A 25,834-nucleotide genomic window follows, 5' to 3' on the forward strand; every position below is an offset into this window, starting at 1 on the left:
TAGAGTCACTTAAAATTAGTTAATTATATAGATTTTTAGGAATAACGGAACTTTAGAAACTCTGGCGCGACAGGGAGCTCACCCCTCCCCTCGCGCCAGGGCTGCACGCCAGTACAGCGCGACTCGCGGACCGGGACGGACGCACGTCCCACGGGGAGCCAGCATCTCTTTGTTTCACCGAACGTCCATCTGGTAATTATAGTCACAACCAAAACCCTTTTTTAAAATACTCCCCGTGTGCGCCTGGTCCTTTTCCGGTGTAGGGCCTAACCCAGCCGCGTCAATTTAACACGCCCCACACAAATCATTACGTGGGGCCGTGCAGTATACGGTACGGGCCGTCTCCCGCCACCCCAGAACTTTATTTAATTGCCCAGTGCACAGGCAAAGGCTACATTCAAGCTCAAACGTGTTTTTAATTTAGTAACGAGCCGCGGTCCGCACAGGTGGGCCCGCGCGTGCAAGTTACAGATTACGAGATTAGCCGATGCTAATCGAATGCTCTCCCTCGACTGCAACTGGCGTGAGGACTTAATAAGTAAACACACGTAGAGGAACACAGGTGTCCCTCTCAGATAATGTGTGCAGTGTAATCGTGTACGTAAAAGCACCACAGAGTGCCGTTTTATTAAGTGTAATTGTAATAATAGTGTAATCAAAACTTCTACATGTTCCGACGCCTCATTGGCAGTCATGTACCGCCGAGTAAACCTCGCGCCCAATGTAATGAACCAGTGTCAATCGTGAACAATAAAAAGTCCACCCCGCACCCCCCGTGCGCGACGTGCGACCCGTAGAACAACCAGAACAGTGTATGTAAATTAACCTAAACAACCCAACCTAATCAGGAAACAAATTCCATCACCGCCGACGGTTCTTGCGGACCACGCTGGGGCAAGGAACCCACGACCATCACACGGTTAGACACCGAGCTAGCCTGGCGCCCTCCCGGAACAGAAATCTCTAAGAAAGCCAGCCACCCTGCTAGGACCTGCGCCTGACCTCAAACACGAGACCGCGGCGGACGGCAACAGCCATAATTCAAAATTACTTAAAATAAATATAAAATCAAGTGGCCATGCCGCCTATGGCCACACTGTTTTCCATGTTAACGTATTTGGCCTGCATAAGCTGTGGCAGCACAGTATCTCCGCGACTATCCGCCGCATCTTTCACGTTGATAATCGGCCACTGTATAAGTCCGTACATACCACGTTGCAACCTATCCTGGTCGCGCGCACCGTTTACGCTTAGAGACTCACGTACCACAGTGGTCAGACAACAGACGCGGCCTGTACTGGGACCAGTGAGTGTAACGGTTCTCAATAAAGTGCAGTGTCGTGTCAATCAGTTTACCATTTATTTATAAGGCGTCCTGGGTGGCCTGAACAGTCCGGGTAGGTTTCGAACCGCGACGTGCTCCTGCCTGCAGCCACGAGGCCGAACCCCCGTTAAAACCCCTGAGATCACTTTCCAAATTAATAATTACTTAAAAAACTTAGACAGGCAGTGGGAGTGGCATCAGGCTCATAGCATAGCATAGACTGTTGAAGTATTTAATAAGCTTTAATTTCCGATTTTTCAAGTATAAAAAATTTCAAACACACTCTTTGTTCTTTTAAATCTGCCATAATGACTTTAAAGGATGATCACGAGAACAGTAAGAGCAAAACAATACTACGATCAAACATTCATTTACAAACTAATGCTGTCTGGGCAGCTTTTTAGTGAAGGAACCTCTTAACCTCATTTAGTGGGAAAACTCTCTACTTTAAATGACAGGATGCCCTCATTCTGTTTTTTTTTTGTTTTTTTATTTCAATACTTGTTTACTAACACCTATATATATATATATATATATATATATATATATATATATATGTGTGTGTGTGTGTCTTGGAATACCGTCTTGAATTAAGCAACATTTAATGTTGGCTTTGTTTAATTGGACCTAAATGTTCTGAAGAAAGACAGAATATGGAACAAATCTTTTGGGGAGTTCTGGAAGCAAATGGAACAAAATTGTGGAATAGGTAATTGTGTCAAAGGAGGTGTGATATTTAAAGATGTGTTAGAAAGAATTATAATTGACTTGTAATTTCTAAGAAATCGAGCACATCAAAAATTCCAATAATTTGATATCTTAATATTTCCCAAAAATTCAAAAATCTCAAAAAATTTGTTTAATATTTTCTTGTCCTAAGATTGTTTTAATTTTTTGTTACTTTTCTTGGCATTTAACCAATATTTGTAGAAGTAACGGTAATAATGATTAAATAAAAGATTGTTGTAATATGGAGTTTTTATAAAGATAATGAACATTTTCTTGTTATTTTTAATATCACATAAAATGTTTCTTCTATGGGTGGTTGTAGCAAGTGGGTGGGCGTCTTGGCAGGCAATAATGCACGTAATGTAAATGGCGGTGACCGTGTTAGAATGGAACTGATGAAATTTTCTCATTAGAAGTAGCTCAGGGCAATAGAAAGCTTTTCGATTGACGGTTATCCCGGAAATATTTGTAAGTTGTATTTGTTAGTGCATATTTGGCTTTCCTACATTAGGTCATATTTTTGATACATACTGTGAACTTTTGTGTTGTCGGTGAATTGTCAAAGTTGGCGTTTACTGCATGTTTTCTTTTTTTAAATAATATTCTGGAGTTGTAGTTCTAGTCTTTTTACTCTAACTTTTGTCATTTGAATAGGTTTTTAACTCTAATAATTATTATTTTTAGTTCGAGTGTATTTTTTTGGTTATTTCCTAATTGTAACTGTTTGTACAGGAATTTGGTACAACTACTTTAGAAGAGCACGATGCCGGCTGTTAGAGGGGATGGAATGCGAGGGCTTGCAGTATTCATATCGGATATTAGAAATTGTAAGTAGAATTTATGAAATTTTTTGAATGCTGATAATCTGACATGTTTGCCCCATTTGAGCAGTTGTCATTGGAAGCTGGTGTATAAACTACAAGAGCAGGCTGGAATTTATTTAGAAAGCTGATCAGGTTAAAAATTGTTTGATAGTTGATCTTGATTATCAATTGTTGTAGCATGAAAATCCTTTAAAAGAGAAATTTTGACTTCAATCCTCAGTGTAGTAAATTCAATAGCAAAGAGGCAATGGATATAGGAAAAGTTGTGAATTAAAGGGCTTTTAGAAATGTAAATGTGATGCTCCAAGAAAACCCAGTTTTTATTGACTACTTATAAATTCTTTAAAATTCATAATTGTATGAATGTACATATTTATACATTATAAAGGGATGAGTAAGAAGTATGTTAACTATACATGCCAGTAACATTTAGGCCTATAATCCAGTGAAATTACCAAAGGCTGTGTCTGAATTCAAGTACACAGTTACATACGTGCAATTTCACGTTCTAGTTTGCCCTTTGCCCTTAGCAATTTGGACTGAAAAATTTTCGGTCACAGAAAATGGTATTAGCCATTCAAACATGTTATTTGCATAAATTCGTTTTACTTTAAATAAATTTCATTCCAATATTGTGTTACTGAAACTATTAATGTTGAATACTTGCTTGCAGACACACATTTATGGCAACCTACTTTAAACGGCCTTTCTTTTTGTGACAATCTTTTTGCAGGAGCATGTATTGGTTGAAACTTTCTTATAACCATGAATAATTATTTTTTCATTCCATATGTTAATCCAATTAAAATATACTTAATTGGAAAATAAAATGGTTTTACAAGTTGTTAATTTATTTGAATGTTCTATCAAATACAAACTACAAAATGATTTTCAAATTGTAGACATTTATTAACCTTCAAGTACATGAGAAGTACATTCATTTACTTGCGTAGCCTTCCTGTATATTTCTGATTAAGACAGCTCTCAGAATGTCACTTCCAGGAACAAGTACATAATTTATATACCTAAGGTTAATTCAGACAATGCCTAGATACTAATTTTTTTTGTGTAAAATGAAACATTATCTAAAATTATTAAGTATAGTTTACATTCCCAACCAATACTGATATTGTAGACATTGATTTTAAACACTAAACTGAAGCATGGGGAACATCTAAAGTGAAAGGGGAGATAGAAATTTCTTTCCTGTTATATATTGATGTTCTTAATTTAGTTTTGAAATCAGATTTTTTTAATGTTAATCTAATGTCTTGAGTCTTGGTCTCTCACACAATATGTATGGACATATGTTTGTTCGTTTGTGAATGCGTGATATATCATGGTGCATATTATAATTGTACAAATTACTTATTGTGTGATTTTGCGTACTAATTTTTACAAATGCCTGAATTAGAGGTGCACATTTATATATTTTTAACATTTGCTAATATGTAAGCGAACCACCTGAAGTATTGGTAATAAGTCTAAAAAATGTATTTTTTTTAAATTTAGTTTGTGTGGTTTTTCTGGAGAAAATAATACTAGTAAAATGTTTGCAGGACTAGGTGATAGTAAAGATAGTGAAGGTTTTGTTAGGTTAGGGGAGCAATGTATTAACTCAAGCAAATACAGTATTTTATTCAGTTGTGTAAGGCTTTGGAGTCAAGGGAAATTGTGTGGTTTACTGAATTAAAAATTAGTGAGAATTAATGGAAAATCATTCAAATCTCTCTTAATAATTATTTATAGCAATTTTGATAATTTTTCCATTTATATGTTCTTATTTTAATAATTTTTACAGCACAATTTCTGTGAACTTCATTAACCTCCCCACTACCAATTTTTTTTTCAGAATACAGTGGGAATTCGACACTTAAAACTAGTAGTACTAATCCACCATTTTCTGAATTTGTTTTAAATGAACTGCTATATTTATCATTGACTTTTTTTTTAGATAAGTGAAATTTTTTTTTACATAATTCAGGAGTTAACAAGTAAGGTGTCTCAGTAGTGAATAATTACTCATGTTTAGGAGGACTTGGTTCAGAATTCCAGTTCAGCCACCTCAATTAATATTTTTATGGTGTCAAAATCACTCTAGCTAAATTCTAGGATGATTCCTTTATATGGGCCACGGCCAATCCGGTCTCAGTTTCCTGAATTAACTGTTAGGTATCTGCCTTTAATGACCACATTGTCGATATGTGAAATCTACTTAAAAATAATTTAGATGTTTGTGCAGAAGTAGTTTTTAAAAATGTAACTATGGTTTGACATCAAGATCTACTGCCTGTCAGAAAGACTAGGCCTTCTTTATTACTGCATATACATATGTAGTTTTATGGTATAATTCTTTTGTAAGTTAATTTCATTCAACTAATGTAATTAACTTAGAATGTAAAATAACTAGCAATGGCTTTGTTATAAAATATGTTTATATGTACACAATGACAAATATTAAGAAATCATAGTTTTATTTTACATTGAATGAAAGTTACTTACTCTATTTCTTCTACTTTTTAAGAATATTTATTGTAAAGGGCATTGAAAATCTAGGAAGTTGTGGTATAATATAAAGCTTTTAAAAGTAAAATGAAAAAAATATATATCCCCTGACAAAATTTTTAAAATCTCAATGTAACCCTCTATTAACCTAGAATCTTTTCTGGGGAAATAATTTTCTGTTATAAAATACCCTAACACAAAGTCTAAAAAAAATATGGGTGCGTGTACTTTGGTATTTGTGTTAGAAGTTTTAGGCCCTACTTACTTGGCATGATAAAAACTAACTTTAATTTTGCATGCAAATAATTAATAGAAATAATATAATAAAAGGACTGGAGTAATATTATAAATATGTTTGGTAAAGTATAAATTCAATCAAATTAAATTTTTAAAAATAAATTCTTAGTATTCAAACATGTGTATAAAATTGATTATTTAATTTAGTAAAATAATTTGGATAAATTTTAATTATTAATAAAAATACTATTTGTTTATTCTAATTTATTAATTTAAATTATTTTTTAATAATTTATAATGTAAAGAAATTATACAATTGGGAACATAACCTCACTTATATAAATACACTCGAAAAAGTTTATAGACACAGTTTCTATCTCAAATATTAACAATAAATAAATATTTTTAATGATATGGACTAGTATTCAATATCAATCACTAAAGTATAAGATTTAAAAAGAATGTATATAATTTTTATTTGTATGTAGCCTTTTTTTCATCCTGTGAAAATTTTTTAATTTTTTATTAATGCTCCTAAAGAAGTACATATAACTACAAAAATATTGTTTACAAAATCAATCAAATTTTATTTATATGTTACTTTATCCTACAAGTGAACATAATTTTTAGATATTGATCCATTCGCTGTAATTTTATTGACATCATTTGTTGGAACTTGACATTAATCTAGTTATCACTTTTTTTTCTAGTGATTAGGGAAAGAAAAATTTCTCTATACAAAAAAGTGGATATTACAGCTAGTACTTACAGCTGAGCCAGCAGTACTAACAAATGGCAAAACTTTTATGTGCACTACTAATGAAACCTAGCTTTATTATCAGGGGTGATTCATGCTAACCTATCCCTCATGGGTGAATATCTAGCTTTTAGGGGTGAATCACAGAGGACCATATTTAACCTGCAGTCAAAATACAGATGCACAATTAAAACTGAATATCTCCTAATTACAAACTTTAATTAATCAAGTTAATCATATTAAAATCCTTCTTTGGAAGAACTAAAGTTCGTACATAGTAGCAATTATGAAGTGGTGCTAATGCAAAAGTGTATCTATTATGGTAAAACATTTATATGAGTTGGAGTTAACAAAAACAATCTTTGTTACTATCAGTACAGCAGTATTATAACACAATATAATTATATTGATGGCCCTTCTTTGGAATCCCATTTAATATTGAATAAAAAATTGTAATGCAGGTTTTTATTTCAGTTAAAGTTCTAAGAGACAATTTGTACAAAAAGAACAAGTGGTTCATGTTAGACCTATATGTGTGGTATCCAAATTTGCAACATGCAAGTTTAAAATAACAAATATTTTAGTGGTCAAGTAATCCAACTAATATTTAATATTATAAATGTGGAAGTATGAATGTTTGGATGTTTGTTACTCACTTATGTATTTTATACCTGTATTGGATGACGAGACCTCTTGAGCACGGGAATTCCCAGGTATATAAGAGAACTCTGACCTCCCCCCCCCCCATACACCAATATGTAATTTAAATTAGAATTACTCTACAAACTACTCTATAGGATACTCTTCAGGTCCGTGTACCAAAAATTATCCCACTTAACATGCACCCTGCCCGTTGATCCATGTGATTCTACAAAAGCGAGTTATAGAAACTCAGGTGTCGGGTCTTGCACACTTAGTGCCCCGGATGGCAGTATGATGGATCCACGGCGGAAGATGAGCAAGAGGCAGGTGGCAACACCGGCGGATCCTCAGAGCGACCTGTGAGAGCGGTGAAGTGAAGAGGGTGTGATCCCTTGCGAGATATAACCGGGCGACGAGCAGGCTTCATGTGCGAAGGTTGCTGCTTTGGAACTGTGTCGCAGTGCCGACAAGTGGGTAGTGCAAAAAGCTGTGTCTCCTGCCCACATGATGCCCAATTTTCGCTATACCTTTTGTTATACCCATGGGTATAAAAGTGGGCATTAAGTTTGTTTACTAGAAGAGAAGAATTTGGTATACCGTACACACAGTACTTAGAATGGTAACAGAAAACCAGCCAAGGCATTTGCCAATCGAAGCAAGCATATCGGGGTAGGATAAACATGTTTTGTCCATTTAATCAAATACTGAAAATATATAAAAATTGCAGTTCATTTTAAAAATTATGTGACCTGGTGAGTGATTTTTTTTAAATATATTCTGTACTTCACTTGCAAAAAAATTATGACATTGTTTGGTATTTAAAAACAAATATAGAGCAATTTTGAAATTAACAAGATTGAATTTTCCTTGGTAGGTTAGTTTTAAAATCTAGTTCTAAAAAATTTAAAGGATGCAAGGTAATTTGGGTTTGCTTTAATGTAGTTTATTTACGACTAGCTAATGCCCAGCTTGCATTGCTATGCCTATTTCTGTTTTTTTTTTTTTTTTTTTTTTTGTAATTTGAAGTAGGTATACATATACAAAGCATCTCTCTCTATATAAAATCTTAATACATATCTCTATCTCTAGATCTCTATTTCTACATATAAAATCTTTCTAGATATATATATATATCTATCGCACTATAGTTCAATATATGGTTTCTATCCATATCTCTGTCTGTCTGTATCACCAACATTCTATATATCTATATATATACTCACTATATCTGTATATCCCACACTCTCTATATATATCTATCTCTCTATTTCTATATCTTTATCTTTACAAAACAGAGAAGATGAACACAAAAATTCATTTATATATATATATTTACATATATCCATTTTTATTTATCTATTTACCTGTCACAGGTGTAACACAGGTATATAAAAACACTCACGTGTTTGAATGCAATTTTGTATTAAAATTTCGAAGCAATCGATGAAGAACTTTCTGAAATTTAAGATTTTGAACTAACATGTATGTTTTGAAGTGAAACTTCTTTACTGAGGGGACTACAATTTTCGAGCTTTAACTAAAGTAATGATTGCATGAGGGCAATAGTTAGGTACGTGGTGGGGGAACTGGTAGAAGAGAAGAGTGCACCAGCGGTGATGCCACTCCCAATGCATGCACTGTGGTTGAAAGGCAAGATAACACAAGGGGTGAGGGGGATAGGTAAGTAGCATAGCATGCTATGGGCGAGCTGTAATGGCTACAAGGGGAGATAGCAACGGAGAGGTAGGAATGACTCGGCAGTGATTCTACGGAATTCTTGTAATGCTGCTTGTGTTTGTCTACTACAGTTGTCATAATGGCTAATGATTGATGCTATCAAATTTATTTCATTTTATTTAAAGTATCTACAGTTTATTTATTCATGTGGAAAAGAGTTATTGATTTGTGCAATTAACTTTATAAGTATCATTCATTTTAATGTGAATAGTGTGATTGAAAATGTAAATAATTTCTCTCTATACCTAAGAAGAAAGAAGTTTAACTTTTGTCACGCGTGGAATCCATGCACACTTATTTTTATTTAGATATATTTATATTAGTACATTTAATCAGACAGCTCATCTACCTAATCACAGTATTAATTTTGCTAGTTTCATTCTAATAGTTCAAAATGTTACTGATTCACTTATTTTATATATGTTAATTAATTTCTAATTTTACAACTTTGAAAAATTGTAACTAAAAATTGTTGTTACCAAGTAAGACACAGAAACATGCATATGATAAGATAGTAGTAGTTCACATGATAAACTTAAATCTAGTAGTTTTAAATAAACAAACCAATTAGATAAGCAAATAAAATGTGTTAATATTTGCTTGAAGCACAAATTTTATAACCCAGTAATCTGTTTTAAAAAAAAGTAAAATATAGTTCAGTGACGAGGTTTTAACCATATCAAAATAACTACTCTGAGCACTTCAACTGTACGCTCTGCCAATGCGCTATTCAGACAATTATATTTATAAGGAGATCATGTATGACTAACAATGTAATGCCATTTTTTTATATTTTAAAACTTGTGATTACTTCTTTCTATGACAATTTTACTTTACCAGATATATCCCAGGGTAGTTTCACTATCATAAGTTTCATTTGGCACACTACTATGTATGTTATGTCACCTAATGCTTATGAACGTGACTATATACGGGGTTATGTTGCTACACATGGGTCTGCCATCTTGACATTGGCTCATGAAAATAGCAGAAAAATAGAACATGTTCCGGTACGGTTTTGGCGAAGACTTCGGGTATGAAAACTTTAATACCCAGAGCCAGACCCCTTTGTAAGGGTGCTGATGTGCTACCAACATGACAGCAGGCCCATTAACAGAAAATAAGTATGAAAACTGCTAAGGAAATGGGTATCGTGTGTGGCTGGCTTAAGAGAAGAACAGCAGAGTGACACTCGAGTGTTAACTCCATTGGGGTGGGTGAATAGTCTACTTATTAAAGTGTGACTACTTTTTGGATAAACCGTTAAATTTTTCTAACTTAATTAATAGTGTAAATAGTTTGTGTTAAATATAACTGTATTGAATTAAGTTGGCTATCCTTTCCAACTTGTTTTCCCACTCGTAACAATAAGCAAGAGCACTATCATGATACGTTTAACAGGGAAAGGCCTCAGGTAACTGTAATGAAATAAAATGAACCAACCAACTTGGCTTGGAAGACAGAGCCTTAATTGTACTTGCGAAATTCTGCGTTTGAAACGCTGACATACAGGTGCCTGCCAGAAACGTGTTTTTGACATTTATGCCTGAAAAAAAAAACCTTTCAATGTTTCGGGGCCATTTTTTTTTATACTGGCGAGCGGTAGTGGGTTTTTGTATTTCGCCCACAAATGCGGCGTGAGTGTTGATTTGCGACGCGACGCGCAGCACACAGATTGGTTCGCCAACATGCCTCCCGTCTGCCGTGCTTCCTCTGGGTCTCCGCTGCACAATCTCCCCGGAGGGACGGGGGGCGGAGATAAGTTGCCGTCGCTATCGGCAACTGGTCGCTCGCCCGTCTGCTGCGCGACCGGCCACCGTCAGGACTTCCCGGGGTCGCATCTGTGCGCTGATCCCTGGCTGACACGCAGGACCGTGGTCTGGGGGTCTCGAACCAACCCCTCCCTTCCGGAGTTTACAAGGCGAAAACAGAATTGGAAAATAACAGCAATAAAGCTACGTGAAGTTACAAAAGATACCATTTTGGAAATGTTATTGTAATCCACAGTGGGCAACACTAGCGTGTTTCCACCATATTACAGCCCTCCTACACAGAAGCTGCAGGAATTGTGTATCCAAGTACAGTCAGTATTTCATGCCAGTTTGCACATGTGTTACTGTAAGCATGTCTTACATACAAACCTGAAGTGTGTTTCATGTATTTAATAATATTAAATTAACTTAAGAACAAAGTTTTAACACAATTAAATAAAAATAAACAATATATGACGTCCAGCTTTATTTTCTCAAACAAAAGCATTACTACAAAATTCTATGTGTAAACGTTGGAGTACTGAGATTTTTTTTGTGAGAAAAAATTTTCTTTTAAAATTCCATTGTTAAGGGGCCCGCCTCGTCAGGGGTGTGTGTGTTAGTGAGGCGGGATGATAAGCGCGACGCTCGCTGGTGCTTCCAGCGCGGTATAGCCTCTAAGCGCAAGTCACTGAACTGGCGCGCAGTCTTCTCGTCGTCACAGGATAACTGTGAAATTTGAGCGGTGACCGTAACATTATATGGCGGAGAAATGAAGATAAAGGTGTTATGCAAGCCCCTTAAGTGCTTTCAAGAATCTGTACTGGTTGTTTTTTGCCTAAAAATTACTCTGAAAACACGCGTTTTAGGCATTTTAACGCTTCTAAAAATACAGTTTAAAAACTTAATCCAAAATTAAAAGTACTTTTCGGTCCTCAGCGAACTCTTAAATGCTATTCGTAAATAGGCCCCACTCGGATACCTTGAGTAGTTTTGAAATCGCGTTGTTTTTCCTGAAGCTCTACACACCGTATGTGTGCCCAGGTAGGCGGGCCCCTTAAGAATACTTGTAAAAATAATGGTTATACTGGACCTTCTTCACAAAATCCTGGTTACGGCCCTGCGACACGTTTTTGTTCCCTGCAAGCCACGTGCAAAACACATTAAAAATGCCATTTAAGGCCCTGTTCCACATGTCATGTTGGTTATATTAATTTGCTTGTCTTGACTTATTCGAGGACTTCCTCTGTACATTATGCTATCTTCCAACAGATATCTACTTAATAATTTCCGATAGTGGCAAAAAATTTACGCTTGCTCATAATTTATTATCACAGCTCTCAAATAAAGTTGAGTATTATATCCGGTGAAAACATTTGTGACCTAACAACAAATGCAAACGAACTAACGGAATAATTGTACAGGAAGATCTCTTATTTAAATAATATAAATGTTAAGGAAGTGAAATAAATATTTCAGCGTGAGACAACAGCCAAAACGTAATCCTGGCACGTACAGAATGAGGCACACGACACGACGCGACATTTTGTCTGATAGTTGACCTCCATGTGTTTATATACAAGCAGTACACGCTATCTCACACGAAGCTACAACGCGAGCAAACTATTTGCTGCAGTGAACTACGCATGCGCGAGTTAAAAAAACAAAGGCACGCCATTGTGTGTGTATAGATGACTAGTTAGATTTTTTCATTGTTAATTTAATTTGAGGAAATATTAACTTGTAAAGTATTTTAATTGGAATTTCCACAATATTGAGTTGGATGCAAGTCGATTAGTGTGTTTAGTACAGGAAATACCTATTTTATATAATACGCAACATTTTTTTTCAAGAATGTCGCGAGAAGACGGTAGTAGGCTGTCGCGAGGCGTCGTATGGTTTCGCTTCTTGTCTGATTTTGTGCGCGCACAGTAATTTGAACCAGTGATGCGGATAATGGCAGTATACCACGGGATACACAAGTCTTTTCTTCTACCATGTAGGGGAACCTCCCGCCTCAAAGTTCGGTGAAAATAGTGGAAAGGTTGTAGCCAGTATTTTATTTCTGAGGTAGGCTAGAGGGATCTTTTTGCACTTAATTTTTTTCTTCGGGTTACAGTCGTTGAAGTGCGACTATAAAATCAGAGGTACATCTTTTTTTAGCGGAATTCGATTGCTGTGTGTATACATATATATATACACATATATATGTATATATGTATATTTATCCGGTATTTGCCCCCGTAACGACGTCCCACGTTTCAAACGTTTCTTTGTCATGGTGTTCATCTGGGAGGGGGTAAAATATAATGGATAAAAGCTGAATTGTTGACAATTATTATTTAAGAATTTCACGAGACGTTTTATTTTTGTTTCAACTACTTTATACCGTTCTTTGAGTCTGTTCTGCGGAACTACTAAACGTAATTGAAAAAGTACAACGCATTATTTCAGCCGCATCCAATAATCTCGCATAACACAGGATATGATCCATTGGCCTGGCTTTTGAGATTCTACAGAAGAATGTAAAATGTTTTTATACAATTCAACTTTAAACTTGGTCACAGCCAAAATGTTTAGTAGGGTATTATGCAGCACGGCTGTGCACAGAGACAATGCTAATATTATGGCGGGCTCAGAACCTGTTGGTCACCCACTAATTGCTCACCATTTTTAGTCGGGCTGGCCACGGTTGAGTTGTGATATTTCTGGTAGAGGGACTAAAATTCCAAGTCTTTGCTAACAGTCTATCGTCGGCTTACTTCTAAAACCTCGTAAGTCCAGATTTTCCCAGTTTTATATTCCGTATATGTTTGCTGTATATTTTCATTTTTTCATAGTGCATATGCTGATAAAACCTCGTGTCAACTCTACTTAGTCTCTTTTCTATTAACAAATTATAAATATCATATCTTTGTCAGTCGAAACCGTGCTCCAAAAGCTCATAAGTTCTCCTGTAAAATTGACTGAAATGGAGTTACGAGGTTTTAGAAGTAAGCCGAGACGCTATATTGTAAACCTTAAGAGTTATTGTGATACGTGTAGATCAAGTTAACAGTTATGACCACTGTAACGTGCAGTATCTCTCTCTCTTTTTTATGTTTGGGGGTTGAAAATTTGTACATTAAGTGATGGGAAGGGACTCCAATAATTATTTTCGCCCCGGCTGTTGGTTTCTCTGGACGGCCGTGGTTGCGATGCCACGAGGACGATCGCGGAAGTGGAGTGGCAACACGGAGGCGCGCAGACTAGTCGCGCGTGTGGACCGCGGGCAGTCCGCGGCGCAGGGTCGCCGCCAGATGGACGCGATACCCAAGTGGGGCGCTGACCCCCCGAGCAGACCTTCACGGCCCTGCCTGCTCCAGTTCACCCGTGCTGTGGAAACACTCTGTGAACTAATTTAACCTAATGGAACAGTCATCGTGTACTAGAATTTGTTTCATGCGACCAACCATTGTTGTGTGCACGCAGTTTCATGTAATGTGTTTTGTCTTGTGCTTCTTCTAAACTTGCATGTTAAATTTTTTAATTGTAATATTATGTGTGAACTTATTGACGCGTTCTGAATCCCGTAGCACTCGATTTTACATAGGGGTTCCCAGAACAAAATAAATAAATTCTAGTGGATTACTTAGTTATACATCAGGTAAACATTTTAACTTTGAATATTTGGCTGGAGTTTTGTAAATAACGTACATCGTGAAAAAATATATATGTTTGTAGCAAAGGTTAACGTAAAATAAAATACGCAATGCTTAATTTGTAAAACATCGGTAGGAATCACAATACAACACAAATAATGACGCGGAAATGTAAGAACCCAACGTGCAGGATGGGCAGAGCCTTAAATGCTATTTTCTCACGTGGCCCGTTGACCGCTGACATTCGTGCTTGTGGTATTCTTGACTGTTTCCTGAACCCTCACAGTGGCAGCAGTCGAGAGCGGTTAGATCACTCGCTTCTTGCCAACGTGTTCCTAGTTGGATTCTTCATGAAGGGCGCCGGTGGGAAACTTTGCGGACGTTTCTCCGCGCCGATGGATGTATTCAGCCGCTGCTCCAGTTTCATAGATTCACCCTATCGCCCGTCTCTGATGACGTGAATGTTGACGAGATGTTTAAACCCGTATTCATTCCGTTACTTTCTAACGTCTTATTTACTATGTCGGAAGCAATGCTTCGCTACTGCAGATTAGTAAACTGTTAAGACGGATCCATCCGTGGATTAGCATGATTATTTTTTTTTATAGTTTTGCACCTAAATGTCTGATTTGCAGTGGTTCTAAAAGTCTCTGTGGGCGATCGAACCCATATATGTTTATTCCTACTAGGACACTACAACTCTCTCGACTATTGCCTAGTATGTACGTAACATAAATATGCGCTTGTTAAAATTGTAACTTTAAAATATGTGACCAGTAAAATGTCTTTTTTGCATGTAGAGTAACTGACATAGTTGGAACATGTTTTTAATTATATATATAAATACATATAAATATATATAAATATAAATACATATAAATATATATAAATAAATAAATATATATATATATATATATATATAAAAGCAGTGACTTTAGTTTACATGGTCTTCACATCGATGTGTTGTTCGCCTGGTTTGTACCTATTATGGTGGGAGGGCGAGCATATAATTCTATTAAATAAGTCCCAAGTGTATTACTTTCATCGTAAAATTGAAAAAAAAAATCAAAATTAATGATTTTTATACCCTTCTAAATGTGTTCTTGAGAAATACATTGCTCGTTTAGTATGTTATAAGTTATAGCGAAGGTCGGAAACATGCTTCTCGTTATCTAACACTAAGCCTACACGTACGTATCTGATTCTGGGTATCGATATGTGTCATCACTAGAGGTCTTTGGTTGTTGACATCATCCATTTGTTCATTACTTCCACTGATTTCGTGAAAATTGTGAAATAAGAGTAATCTAAAGTGCATCAAAAGCGCATATACATATATATGCGCGCACACACACATTCACTATTTCAGAGTTCGTTTGAATCAAACTTGAATTATTGCAGTATACTTGATAATTTGTTTTAACTCATGGTTAAATTAAATAAATGTACACTTTAGTTACGCCATGTAAAATTGGTCCAAAAAATCATAAATGTAGCTATCGTGGCATAGTGCAACCATGCACGGAAAGGATTTTTTCAATATCAAAGCTAATATTTTCAGCAATTGGAAATTAATAGTTAAGCCTTTGGCACAGTTATTGATAGTGTACGCTAATAGTATTGGTGACTCAGCAAAATGACGAACTACATGTGGGTGTGTGTTGATGGAGGTTCCAAAAACTATTTCAACTCTGTAATTGGCTTATTTTGGCAATTTTTGCTGGCGCAAGTACATATTACTTTTGAATTTTTGTCACCAACCACATAGTAAAACAAGTACGAATTTACTAGGTTTATAATTAGTTTGTAAGTTTTATCTTAAAAGTCCCTTCGGAATTTCATAAAGCAAAATACAAATCTATCTAGTATGTAGAGAATTTAGATTAAAAAAAATCAACGCTAATGTTAATGACATTTTGGGGTATACAATGCTTAAAAAAAATACGTAGATCCTGCTGTTGTTCTCCAACTCCAACTATGACGTGCCATATGCTCACGGACTTGGACGAGGGGGGGTTCGCGCTTCGGCTGGGGCAGGGTCCCTGAACCCACGGCTACTCGAGGAGATTCCCCCGCCGCGAGGGTAACGTCACCCTATTATCTCATTACGAGGCAATTGCTCTGTCTGCGGGTCCCTACCTCCTGCGCCCTTTGGCCGCGAGGGACGTCAGGCTGTTCCTTATCCACACACGCTGACGTATTAGTGTCTCATGGATATCGAGTTCTTAGTCCTAGTGATGGTGCCCGGAAGCTTGATGTAAGAAACATCAATTTGTGCGCAAGTTTCAGGACATTTTTTTTTTTTAGTTTGTAAACACTTTTTCCTTTCCGTGACATTGAAGACTCGGTCCCAGTGCCTTGTAACTATGGCAGTGTTAAAAAGTTGTACAAGAATTATTGCCGGTTTTTTTTCTATGTAAACATTACAACAACAAAAATTATAAAATACCTGGAATCTTCAGGGAAATGTCAATAAATTCTGTTGGTGGTTTTTAGTTGGCCATCCTGTTCGTGAACATAAAATGTGGCAATATAGCCTTAAACTTTTTTTCTCCTCCGCAGCATGTTTTTGGATCGCAGTCCGTAGAAGCGCCGTCTTCGGTACTAGGGGTTTCTGGGTTAGAACCCCAGGTAATGCATCGATGTGTTTGGAGTTTTTTAGTTGTAAGCTTCGGTATTCAATCGGAGGTGCTAGTAAGTGGAATAAGATAAATATAAATTTTCCTTCACTCATCTGTTCGTTAAGGGCGTATGTCCCGTTCCAGGTCATGATTTTAGATTTATATTAATCACTGATCAACTTTTAGACATTTTCAATCGTTTAACTTTCATGAAATGAAAAATATATATAGTTGCATACTTTTTGCATAATCAGATGCCAAAGTTACATTTTTAACCTTTTTGGGTTGTACAAATAAGGAGAATTTAATTTATTGCAGAACTGAAACTTTTTAGGATTAACTGCTATGCCACTGGCTACTTCAAGAAATGGTTTGCATTTCTTTCAGAAAATATTAATTAATTTTACCTGACATTTCAAAATTCTCAATTTGTATGATCTTGACAGCCAAGAAACATGAAATGAGTTTTTGTGATAGAAATGCAAACCATTTCTTGAAGTAGCCAGTGGCATTGCAGTTAATCCTAAAAAGTTTCAGTTCTGCAATAAATTAAATTCTCGTTATTTGTACAACCCAAAAAGGTTAAAAATGTAACTTTGGCAGCTAATTATGCAAAAAGTATGCAACTATATATATTTTTCATTTCGTGAAAGTTAAACGATTGAAAATGTCTAAAAGTTGATCAGTGATTAATATAAATCTAAAATCATGACCTGGAATGGGTCATACACCCTTAACCGAATGATTCAAAATGTCGTGTCTCCGGACTGTACCCAATGTAAACAAAAACTGAATGCGAGTGAAAAATGTACCTTTTCGAGGCATTGCACTCAACTTTGTTCATAGCTGCATAAATCCATGGGGCAGAAACTCTCATTGCCGAGACTGAGACCTAGTTGTTGAAGTAGTTTTGGGCCCACCAGCTAGACAGTAGCTTTCATAATATATTACTAACATACATTGATTGTGAGAAGTAATGTATAAGCTATTATCAGGTAAATAAACCAGTGAAATATTAGCTCACTTTATTTTTGTGGCCACATATTTTGCGGTGTGGCATACCAGAAAATCTGCATCTCCTGTTCATTTATATAAAAAAATTATTTTGTATTACAAACCAGTATTGAGTTTTTACACAGTACTTGTCTTCTACTAAACTGTTTGTCGTCTAGTAGTAAAATTATTATTAAAAAGCTTATCACTTTGCATTTGAACCTCCCGCCCGATTTTTTTCCCTATAGTAGTAATGGGCCTACCCAAAAGATACCGTCACATGTCGCGCAAAACATGGTTTCAGTTTCCACTGTAAGAGTCGCACTTCAGTATCTCCCGCCGTGTTCTATACATGAATTTTTTATTGCGTCTGTTGTAAATTAAGTTCTGCAGTTGCTTTAGCTTTTGATATATTAAGGTGTAGGGATTTAAGTTCTAACATTTGCAAACTACACTTAATGTAGCACTCTTAAATTTAATATTAATTTTTACAAATTAGAATTTACATTAAAACTATGCATGTTTGGATGTTGTGTTTGCTGTGGTTCGTGACCTTGGTCTTCTGAGACTTAAGTACGTACTTAAGTAAGTACGCATACCGCATTAACATTTGCGAAGTGTCCTTGTGCCACAAAGTATAAACTACTCGGTTCTTAGTATTAGAATGGTAAACAATGTGGCGTCTGACCTTCAATAAACTGGATTCAGTTGTAACCCAGATGGCGGTGTTGGCAGGAAACGTGGTCAGACAGGGGAGTGTTACTTCCGTGTCTAAAGGGCACTCCAACGACTGAGATAATCGCCAAAAGTGCCATAAAGCTATAGACAACTCACGTAACGCGCGAGCTGTCATGGCGATTTGGACCATTGGATACACGCTGAATTAGGCACGGGTTCACAATAAAAAAAAAACCATGAATTGTGTGCACAGTATTTGACCGCCATGCTTTCGTACTAGGTGACTTACAACTTCTCATGCACATTGTGAATCCAACCATACTGATTTTTTCATAGACTAATGATGGCTATGCAGGGTATCAACATTCTGGAAAATCAGGAATAAGTCAGGGAAGTTGGATTTGCTCAGGGAAAGTCAGAGGATTTACTTGAAAACCTGGAAACGTCATGGAAATTCCTATATAACATTAATTTGAGGGGAAAATTTCAGGCGCCAGTCACCCAGACTGTGAAAACATGTCCTTTGGACTGTGTTTTAGAGCATAGTCATACTATGAAATTGCATATGCGAAGTTGTGTTTGAACTAGGCCAGCTAACGTAATGGTGGAGGCCGGATTTTCGTTATTTCTTTCAGAAAATTGCAAAATAAGTAGGCTTAAATCATTAAAAAAAAAATTAGTTAGGGAGATTTGTAATTTTGGTCATGAAAATTTTATTACTGATTTGTGAGGACACCCTGACATAGCTGTACCATTAGCTAACAGAATCTCCAAGATCAGCTTTTGTGAACCTTGACAAGCAGCACTTCTGCAGACATGGTTTCTTGTTAAAATTATAACAATTAAAGTAGTAATATGATGCAGAACATATTTCAACGCACTGATAATGAAGTATCAAATTATTTCAGCATTGAAAATCGGTAATTACACTTGTTTTGGAACATTCGTTTAGGCAAGTTATTGCCAAGTTGCACCATTCGAGTTCCACCCTCGATCCGAGTGTTTTTTCGTTTGAGTCGGGATCGACTTCTGTTATATTTGGAAACACCGATTTATGACCCCGTCTATCTGGACACAAATTATGTGCAGAGCTTTAGAAAAAAAACATCGCGGTTTGAACAATGCTCAAGATGTCAGTGTGGCGTCTGTTTACGAAAAGAATCATAAAATACGCTGAGAGCGGATGATTAGTTGTGTTTCGTTGTTTCTTTTTTAAGATGTACTTTTAGAAGAATGAATATGGCTGAAACTCGTGTTTTCAAACTACTTCTTAAGCACGGAACCCTCAATTACGATTCTTGAAAGCACTCAAGGGTCTTGCATTACATATTTATCTTCACTTCTCCGCCATATAATGTTAAGAATACCACTCAAATCTCATATTTGTCCTATGCACAACGAGAAGACTGCTCGCCAGTCCACAGCCTTGCACTTAGAGGCGATACTGCAATAGAAGCACCAGCTAGCGTCGCACTTATCATCCCGCCTCATTAACAAATATCCCTGAGTTTGCAGACCTCTTTTAAGTGGTGCGAAGACTCGATGTGAGATATATAAGAAATAACTCACGCATCAATGTTTAAAGTCTTCATCCCAGTTTCGCCATGTTGACTCTGGCTTTGCTGAAATAGCTCCTGCCAAATGATGGATTGGTTCCTAACCAATATCCGTGGTCTGTTCCTTCTCATATTCTTACGATTTGTGCTGTCTCCATGCGATCTAGTTGTCGAATAGACATTAGGATATTTTATGTAAACATTTTTTTGAAATAATTTCTAAAAATACAATCCCATGGCTTTTGAATGGGACAGCAGTTCACAAATCTAATGGATTTTTAAAGATTAAGTGACTGATCGGTGGGTTATTTTTCTCTCTCATCTCTTATTGGCACGTTAAAATTGGCTCTGCATTTAAAAGCAATTCGCAGGCTTCCGTGTCGATTGTCTGCCTGCACTACGGCAGGCATCTTCAGGACTGAGAAATTCAACATCATGTCCATTTTTTTATTAAATATAGTAGGCACAATGTCCATGATGTACATTTTTCGCTGTATGTATTGGTATTGAGCACTCAGATCATTATGTCCGAAGTGCATTTTTTATATTAAAGTCTCACTGCATTATTTCCTCGAAACATTGTTTTTTTTTTTTTTTTTTTTCAAAATGAAAACATTTAACAATTATCTTGAAAATATTATTTTTGTTTAATAAAGTAGTTTAAGAATAATGTGTTAAAAGTTACATATAGTAATTCCTATTACTATTGAAAAAAAAACCGAGAATAAATAAAGTTGCAATAAATCGAAAACTTGCTAAAAGTTATAATTTGATGACAGATTTATTTACAGCAGAACTTTAGTGGCCGTCTGCAAGACCAAACCTTTACTTAAATGCCATCGAATTTAATTAAATGTGTTCAGTGATAATTCCGTTATCGTGTATCGCTGCGGAATGGCTCCAACCCAGACGTTTTGTGTTCTCGTGCGGAACAAAAAGTAAACATACGCGGTTAAAAATACCCCTGGTGTTATTTAGGTTCGTCACTTAACAATGAACGACGTGGAGCACAACCTTTTTCTTATTTAGTGGAACGCATTTTTCTGTGGCCAGCGAACCGATTACCTTAATAAAATACGGAAGAAACACAAAACGCAAAAAGTTAAATTAATACGTTTGTGAACTCGCAAGTCGCAAAAACGCAACGCAAGCATCGGCCAACTTTGAAACTTCTGGCGTTTGGTCCTGCTCACACGAATCACGTTTTGAATCATCAAACTATCTTCTATTGATAATAAATATCGTATTAAAATCAAATTATTAGTTTTTTTTACACGTTTTCGGGGTAAAACTTTATGAAAATAAGCCCGAATAGGATTTTTTTTTTTTTTTTTTTTTTTTTTTTTTTTTTCCAGTGTCTTGCGTTGTTGCGTGCTGAGTTCTTAAATTTCTTGCGTGGTTTTCGAACCCATGCTTAATTGTGACGTGGCTAGAGGCGATGGTTCGTGCCCACTCTTTAGCGTGACTCATTCATGTGAGCTGTTTGTATTCGGTGGTTCGAAGCCGGTTATAACCGATAGGCTTCCCTTGCCATTTCTCTTCTTGCGTCGCCGGGCCAGCCTTCAGTTCTTTCATCGCTCATTGTGACTTCATTTCCATCGTAGTTGCTTAGCCCGTAATGTTTTATTAGTTTTGTAATTGAGAGGTACTTGTCTCGTCGTAACTTAACATACGTTTAATTTCAGAGCTACGAAAGATGAGTGCATCGCAAAGACGCAACCAAAGATTATAAAACTCTAAAGGCGCAAGACGTCACAAATTCTACAGCTAGAAATTGTAAAACACTAGAAAACAAATTTCTACCCCATGCTGCTTTTGATAGTTTATCATGACAACATATGAAATGGTCAGTTTTATTTGATAGTATTTTCTTTCACTGTACGAAAGTTTAACAAGTTAAAATGGCATGTAAATAATAAAAAAAAAACCATCGTGGCTTTGTATGCACATAACGGGTACTTCTTTAAAAGTTTTCGGAATATTTCAATTCTAAAAGGGAAGGTGGAAACAATCTATAATGGAAGGTTGCAAGAATTTTCAAGTTGGCCGATAATTGTGTTGTGATTTTGCATGATGCGTAGTTTATAAACTAGTATTTGAAAACATCATAATTATAGACCCGCGAATTTCGCGGATTCAATGACCTCCAGGATAGACTCCAATATCCTCTACACACTCGGGCAAATGCCAACTGTTCATTGGCTGTTGACTTGTGTGTCGTCTCGACTGGGTGGCCTGTGATTCGACATTTCTATGAGTGAGGGTCTTTAATTGGCCCTCAGTCCTCCAGATTAACAGAGAACCAATGACAGAAGCAGCACTAAGGTATAATTATTTGAATTTTAGCATAAACTAAATTAATACGCGAAATTCACGGGTCTCTAATCATAATGGAACCTTTTTGCATGTTGCGTTTGTTGCGCAGTTTATGAACCCGGCCTGAGAAGGACTTTGGAAGTTGACAAGCAACCTTCCCAGCATTTGCCTGGAGCCATCTCGGGTAACCATTGAAGATGTGATATGAGATGGACCGGGATTCGAACCCGTGCTCTCACGAATGTCGGGTCATGTCGCGCCACCTCGCTGTGTATCTGTGTTAGTACTGCTAGTAAGTAGTATAGTTGGGTATGTTCTGGTCTACGTGTCAAACACCTAGAGTCGGTAAAGAAAGTCATCAAACTGAACAACATGACTGAAATATACCTCAAATGAAGTGAAGTTTAACAATATGATGTATTTTAAACAAATCATAGAAAAAATATAAATAAAATTGTTTCAACTATATTAATTCACTTTGAATATAGTCATCTTTTTCCTTATTCATTCTTTTTTTTGTATGCTCATTTCATTGATGATGATGATTAATTACAGCCTTGATTATTTGTTCTCAACATTCCAAATAATAGGAGCAGTTGAAAAATCTCTTGAACTTGCCTTCAATGCCACAGCTATCCACATGCCGAGAAGCTCTTTGTACATGTGTAACATATTTCACTAAACACACAGTGTGCTCACATTATTCTTGTTTCAATTGCCTTGAGTTTGAGACCAACTTCGTATCCTTGCTTTCCTCCACGTGGCCCAGAACCTTCAAAACCCCCCCCCCCCCCCCCCCAATTCCTCCCTTTTCTCATTCCTCTTGCTCTACCGACTGTCAGTCTGTGCACAGCCTCCTAACACCTTTCCTTCCTCTACAACCTGACAGCCAGCTATACGGCAAACATCCCTTTTGTTTTAAAGTAACAAGTTTGCTTGTGTGTGATTATTGCAGGCAAGAGTAAAGAAGCTGAAATTAAGAGGATAAACAAAGAGCTTGCAAATATAAGAAGTAAATTTAAGGGAGACAAGACTTTAGATGGATACCAGAAAAAGAAATATGTGTGTAAATTGCTTTTCATATTCTTGTTGGGCCATGATATTGACTTTGGGCACATGGAAGCTGTGAACTTGCTGTCATCAAATAAATACTCAGAAAAACAGATAGTAAGTATCGTTGGTTCTTAATTTAAACTTTTATATTTTTATGTTCTTAGTTTTTAATTTTCAAACTAAACACTGTATCATTTTTACTATATGAAGTACAGTTGTTGTTTGTAAAGTAATTAAATTTGAGTAAAAATCCCAGTTTTTTCATTTTTGAAAACTCCCCAGTGCATTACTTCATAGTCAGTTGGTAATTTTTTAAATATAGGTTTTAGTTTATGTTGGATTCATGAGAGATAATAATTCAATGGTCACAATAGTACATGTCACTCCTACATAGTAGTTCATTCATTAAATGCTGTAGGCTTGCATACAATTTTAAGACTTTGCATTAGTTATGATTAGAAACATTAAAATAATTTATTGTAAATGAAGTCTTTTATCTTAATCAGTTTTGTGAAGTAGGTAACATGCTAATTTATAGAAGTTTGTTTGTGTGAGTTAAATTTTTACAGGTTTACTGAATCATGAATGATATTCGTAGAAATTTCTTGAAACCAGAGTAGTTTTAAACCATTTCAGTTGTAGTTTTCACTAGTCAATCAGAAATTTAAATTGTATCAATATACCTGTACATCTGTGGTGGTTGTGTCATGTGTGCTGACTTAATGCTTGAAATATATATATATATATATATATATATTGATTGTAATAATTGTGTTTTTTGGAAAACTTTGTTGTAGGGCTACTTGTTTATCTCTGTTCTCGTCAACACAAATAGTGATCTCATTAAACTCATCATACAGAGCATCAAAAATGATCTGGCATCCAGGTGAGACTATAGTTTGTAGTGTTATGTTTTTCACATTTCACTTAGTATTTATTTAATGCAAAATATTTAGACAGATGTTTTATACATAATCTTGACTTTGTATAAGTACTTTTTTGAAATGTTTTTTCAACTGCAAAATGATTTTGAATTATATTTTTTATCCCATAGAAATCCGGTACATGTCAGTTTGGCACTGCAGTGCATTGCAAATATCGGCAGTAAGGAAATGGCAGAGGCATTTGGTCATGAAATACCCAAACTTCTGGTCTCTGGGTAAGTTTTTCTCCATAAATCAGTATAAGATCATGTTAGTCCTTAACTATGGAAATGTATTCCATTAGAACTCCAAGCAATGCTTTCCTAATTTTTTTTTATTAAGTTTATTTAATTTGATACCAACATTGCATTAGATACACATTTCACTTTTTTTTTTATTTTAATAAATTAGTATAACAATTAATATTCATATTTAAAGTTTGTTATTGTGGCAGATTTATGTATGAAATGAGTGCAATTTTATACTGCTTGGCATGTTCAGTGTTAAATAAATAAATATTTTTTATTTTTACTTTTGATTATTGTAACAGATTTGAGAAAACTATCAGCTATGACAATATTAGGGCCTTAGAGGTATATAATTAATTTACTATATTAAAATCAAACTCTTCATCATGCTATAAACCTAGCCATGCCCAGAGCCATTACCAGGTATTCAGTCAGACACAATAATGTATTTTTGTATTGCCTAACTTGCTGCTACAAGAAAATCAGTTGTTCCTTTGGCATTGCCCACTACATATTTGTTTGTAACTTTCCTTCTTGTGCACTATGCTGATAATTTTGAATGCAAGCATCTGGACAGTGCCCAATGAAAGACTTCATTTCGGTAAGAATTTTTATTTTTTCCAAAACATGCATGTAAATATTTCCCTCCTCCCCCAACCCTTCATTGAAAAATAACAATTTTAGAACAATTTTCGTGCCTTATATGAGCATAGTGTTTTCACATCAGTTAGCACTAGTACACTATATGGGCAGCAACTTTACTTTAGCTTAAATACATTTTCTTGTGTTTTATATTATTGTCTACTATTGAGAGTTTTTTAAATATGAGGGTCAAAAGAACAAATTTCAAGCTTTCAAACCATGTAGCATACCAAAATGCTTAAAAAAAATATATAACTAAGAAATAAAATAAAAATTAACATGTACATAAGTCACTGAATACAAGGGAGCACCCTGGACAAGTTGGAGAGTTTAAACAACAGGGAAAAGTAAGGAAATTCATTAGTAGTCTGGGAATATTTTTAATGGTTTAAGTTACTGAAAAACTAAAGTTACAGGAGATATTTATTTTGATTTATAGCAGTTTCACCGTACACATCCTTTATTTCCCCCTTCCAACCTATATTTTAAGTTATTCGAAAGGATTCCTCCCATTCCTTCTATTTTGTTAGTTGGTGTATCAGCACTTTGACCACACAAGACAGTGTTGTAGACAGTAATGCGATAAAATAATCGATAGTTGCCTGTTGCAGTAGTAATATGTATGTGGTATGCCTTCGAATTGTGATTTTGAATTTG

At 35.7% G+C, this 25,834-nt stretch overlaps 1 protein-coding gene across 1 annotated transcript in view; it reads left to right on the forward strand.

The window, feature by feature from the left end:
* Positions 1 to 2,347: 2,347 nt before the first annotated feature.
* Positions 2,348 to 25,834, forward strand: part of LOC134533978 (AP-2 complex subunit alpha) — a 49,419-nt gene continuing 25,932 nt past the window's right edge. The window contains exons 1-5 of the mRNA XM_063371839.1: positions 2,348 to 2,521; positions 2,786 to 2,880; positions 23,267 to 23,478; positions 24,162 to 24,250; positions 24,419 to 24,523. Coding sequence (XP_063227909.1) covers positions 2,817 to 2,880; positions 23,267 to 23,478; positions 24,162 to 24,250; positions 24,419 to 24,523 — 470 coding nt within the window. The 5' untranslated portion in view covers positions 2,348 to 2,521; positions 2,786 to 2,816. The remainder of the gene's footprint in view (positions 2,522 to 2,785; positions 2,881 to 23,266; positions 23,479 to 24,161; positions 24,251 to 24,418; positions 24,524 to 25,834) is intronic.

This window comes from Bacillus rossius, chromosome 7 (genome assembly GCF_032445375.1).
Source record: "Bacillus rossius redtenbacheri isolate Brsri chromosome 7, Brsri_v3, whole genome shotgun sequence".
In the NCBI taxonomy this organism is placed as follows: domain Eukaryota; kingdom Metazoa; phylum Arthropoda; class Insecta; order Phasmatodea; family Bacillidae; genus Bacillus; species Bacillus rossius.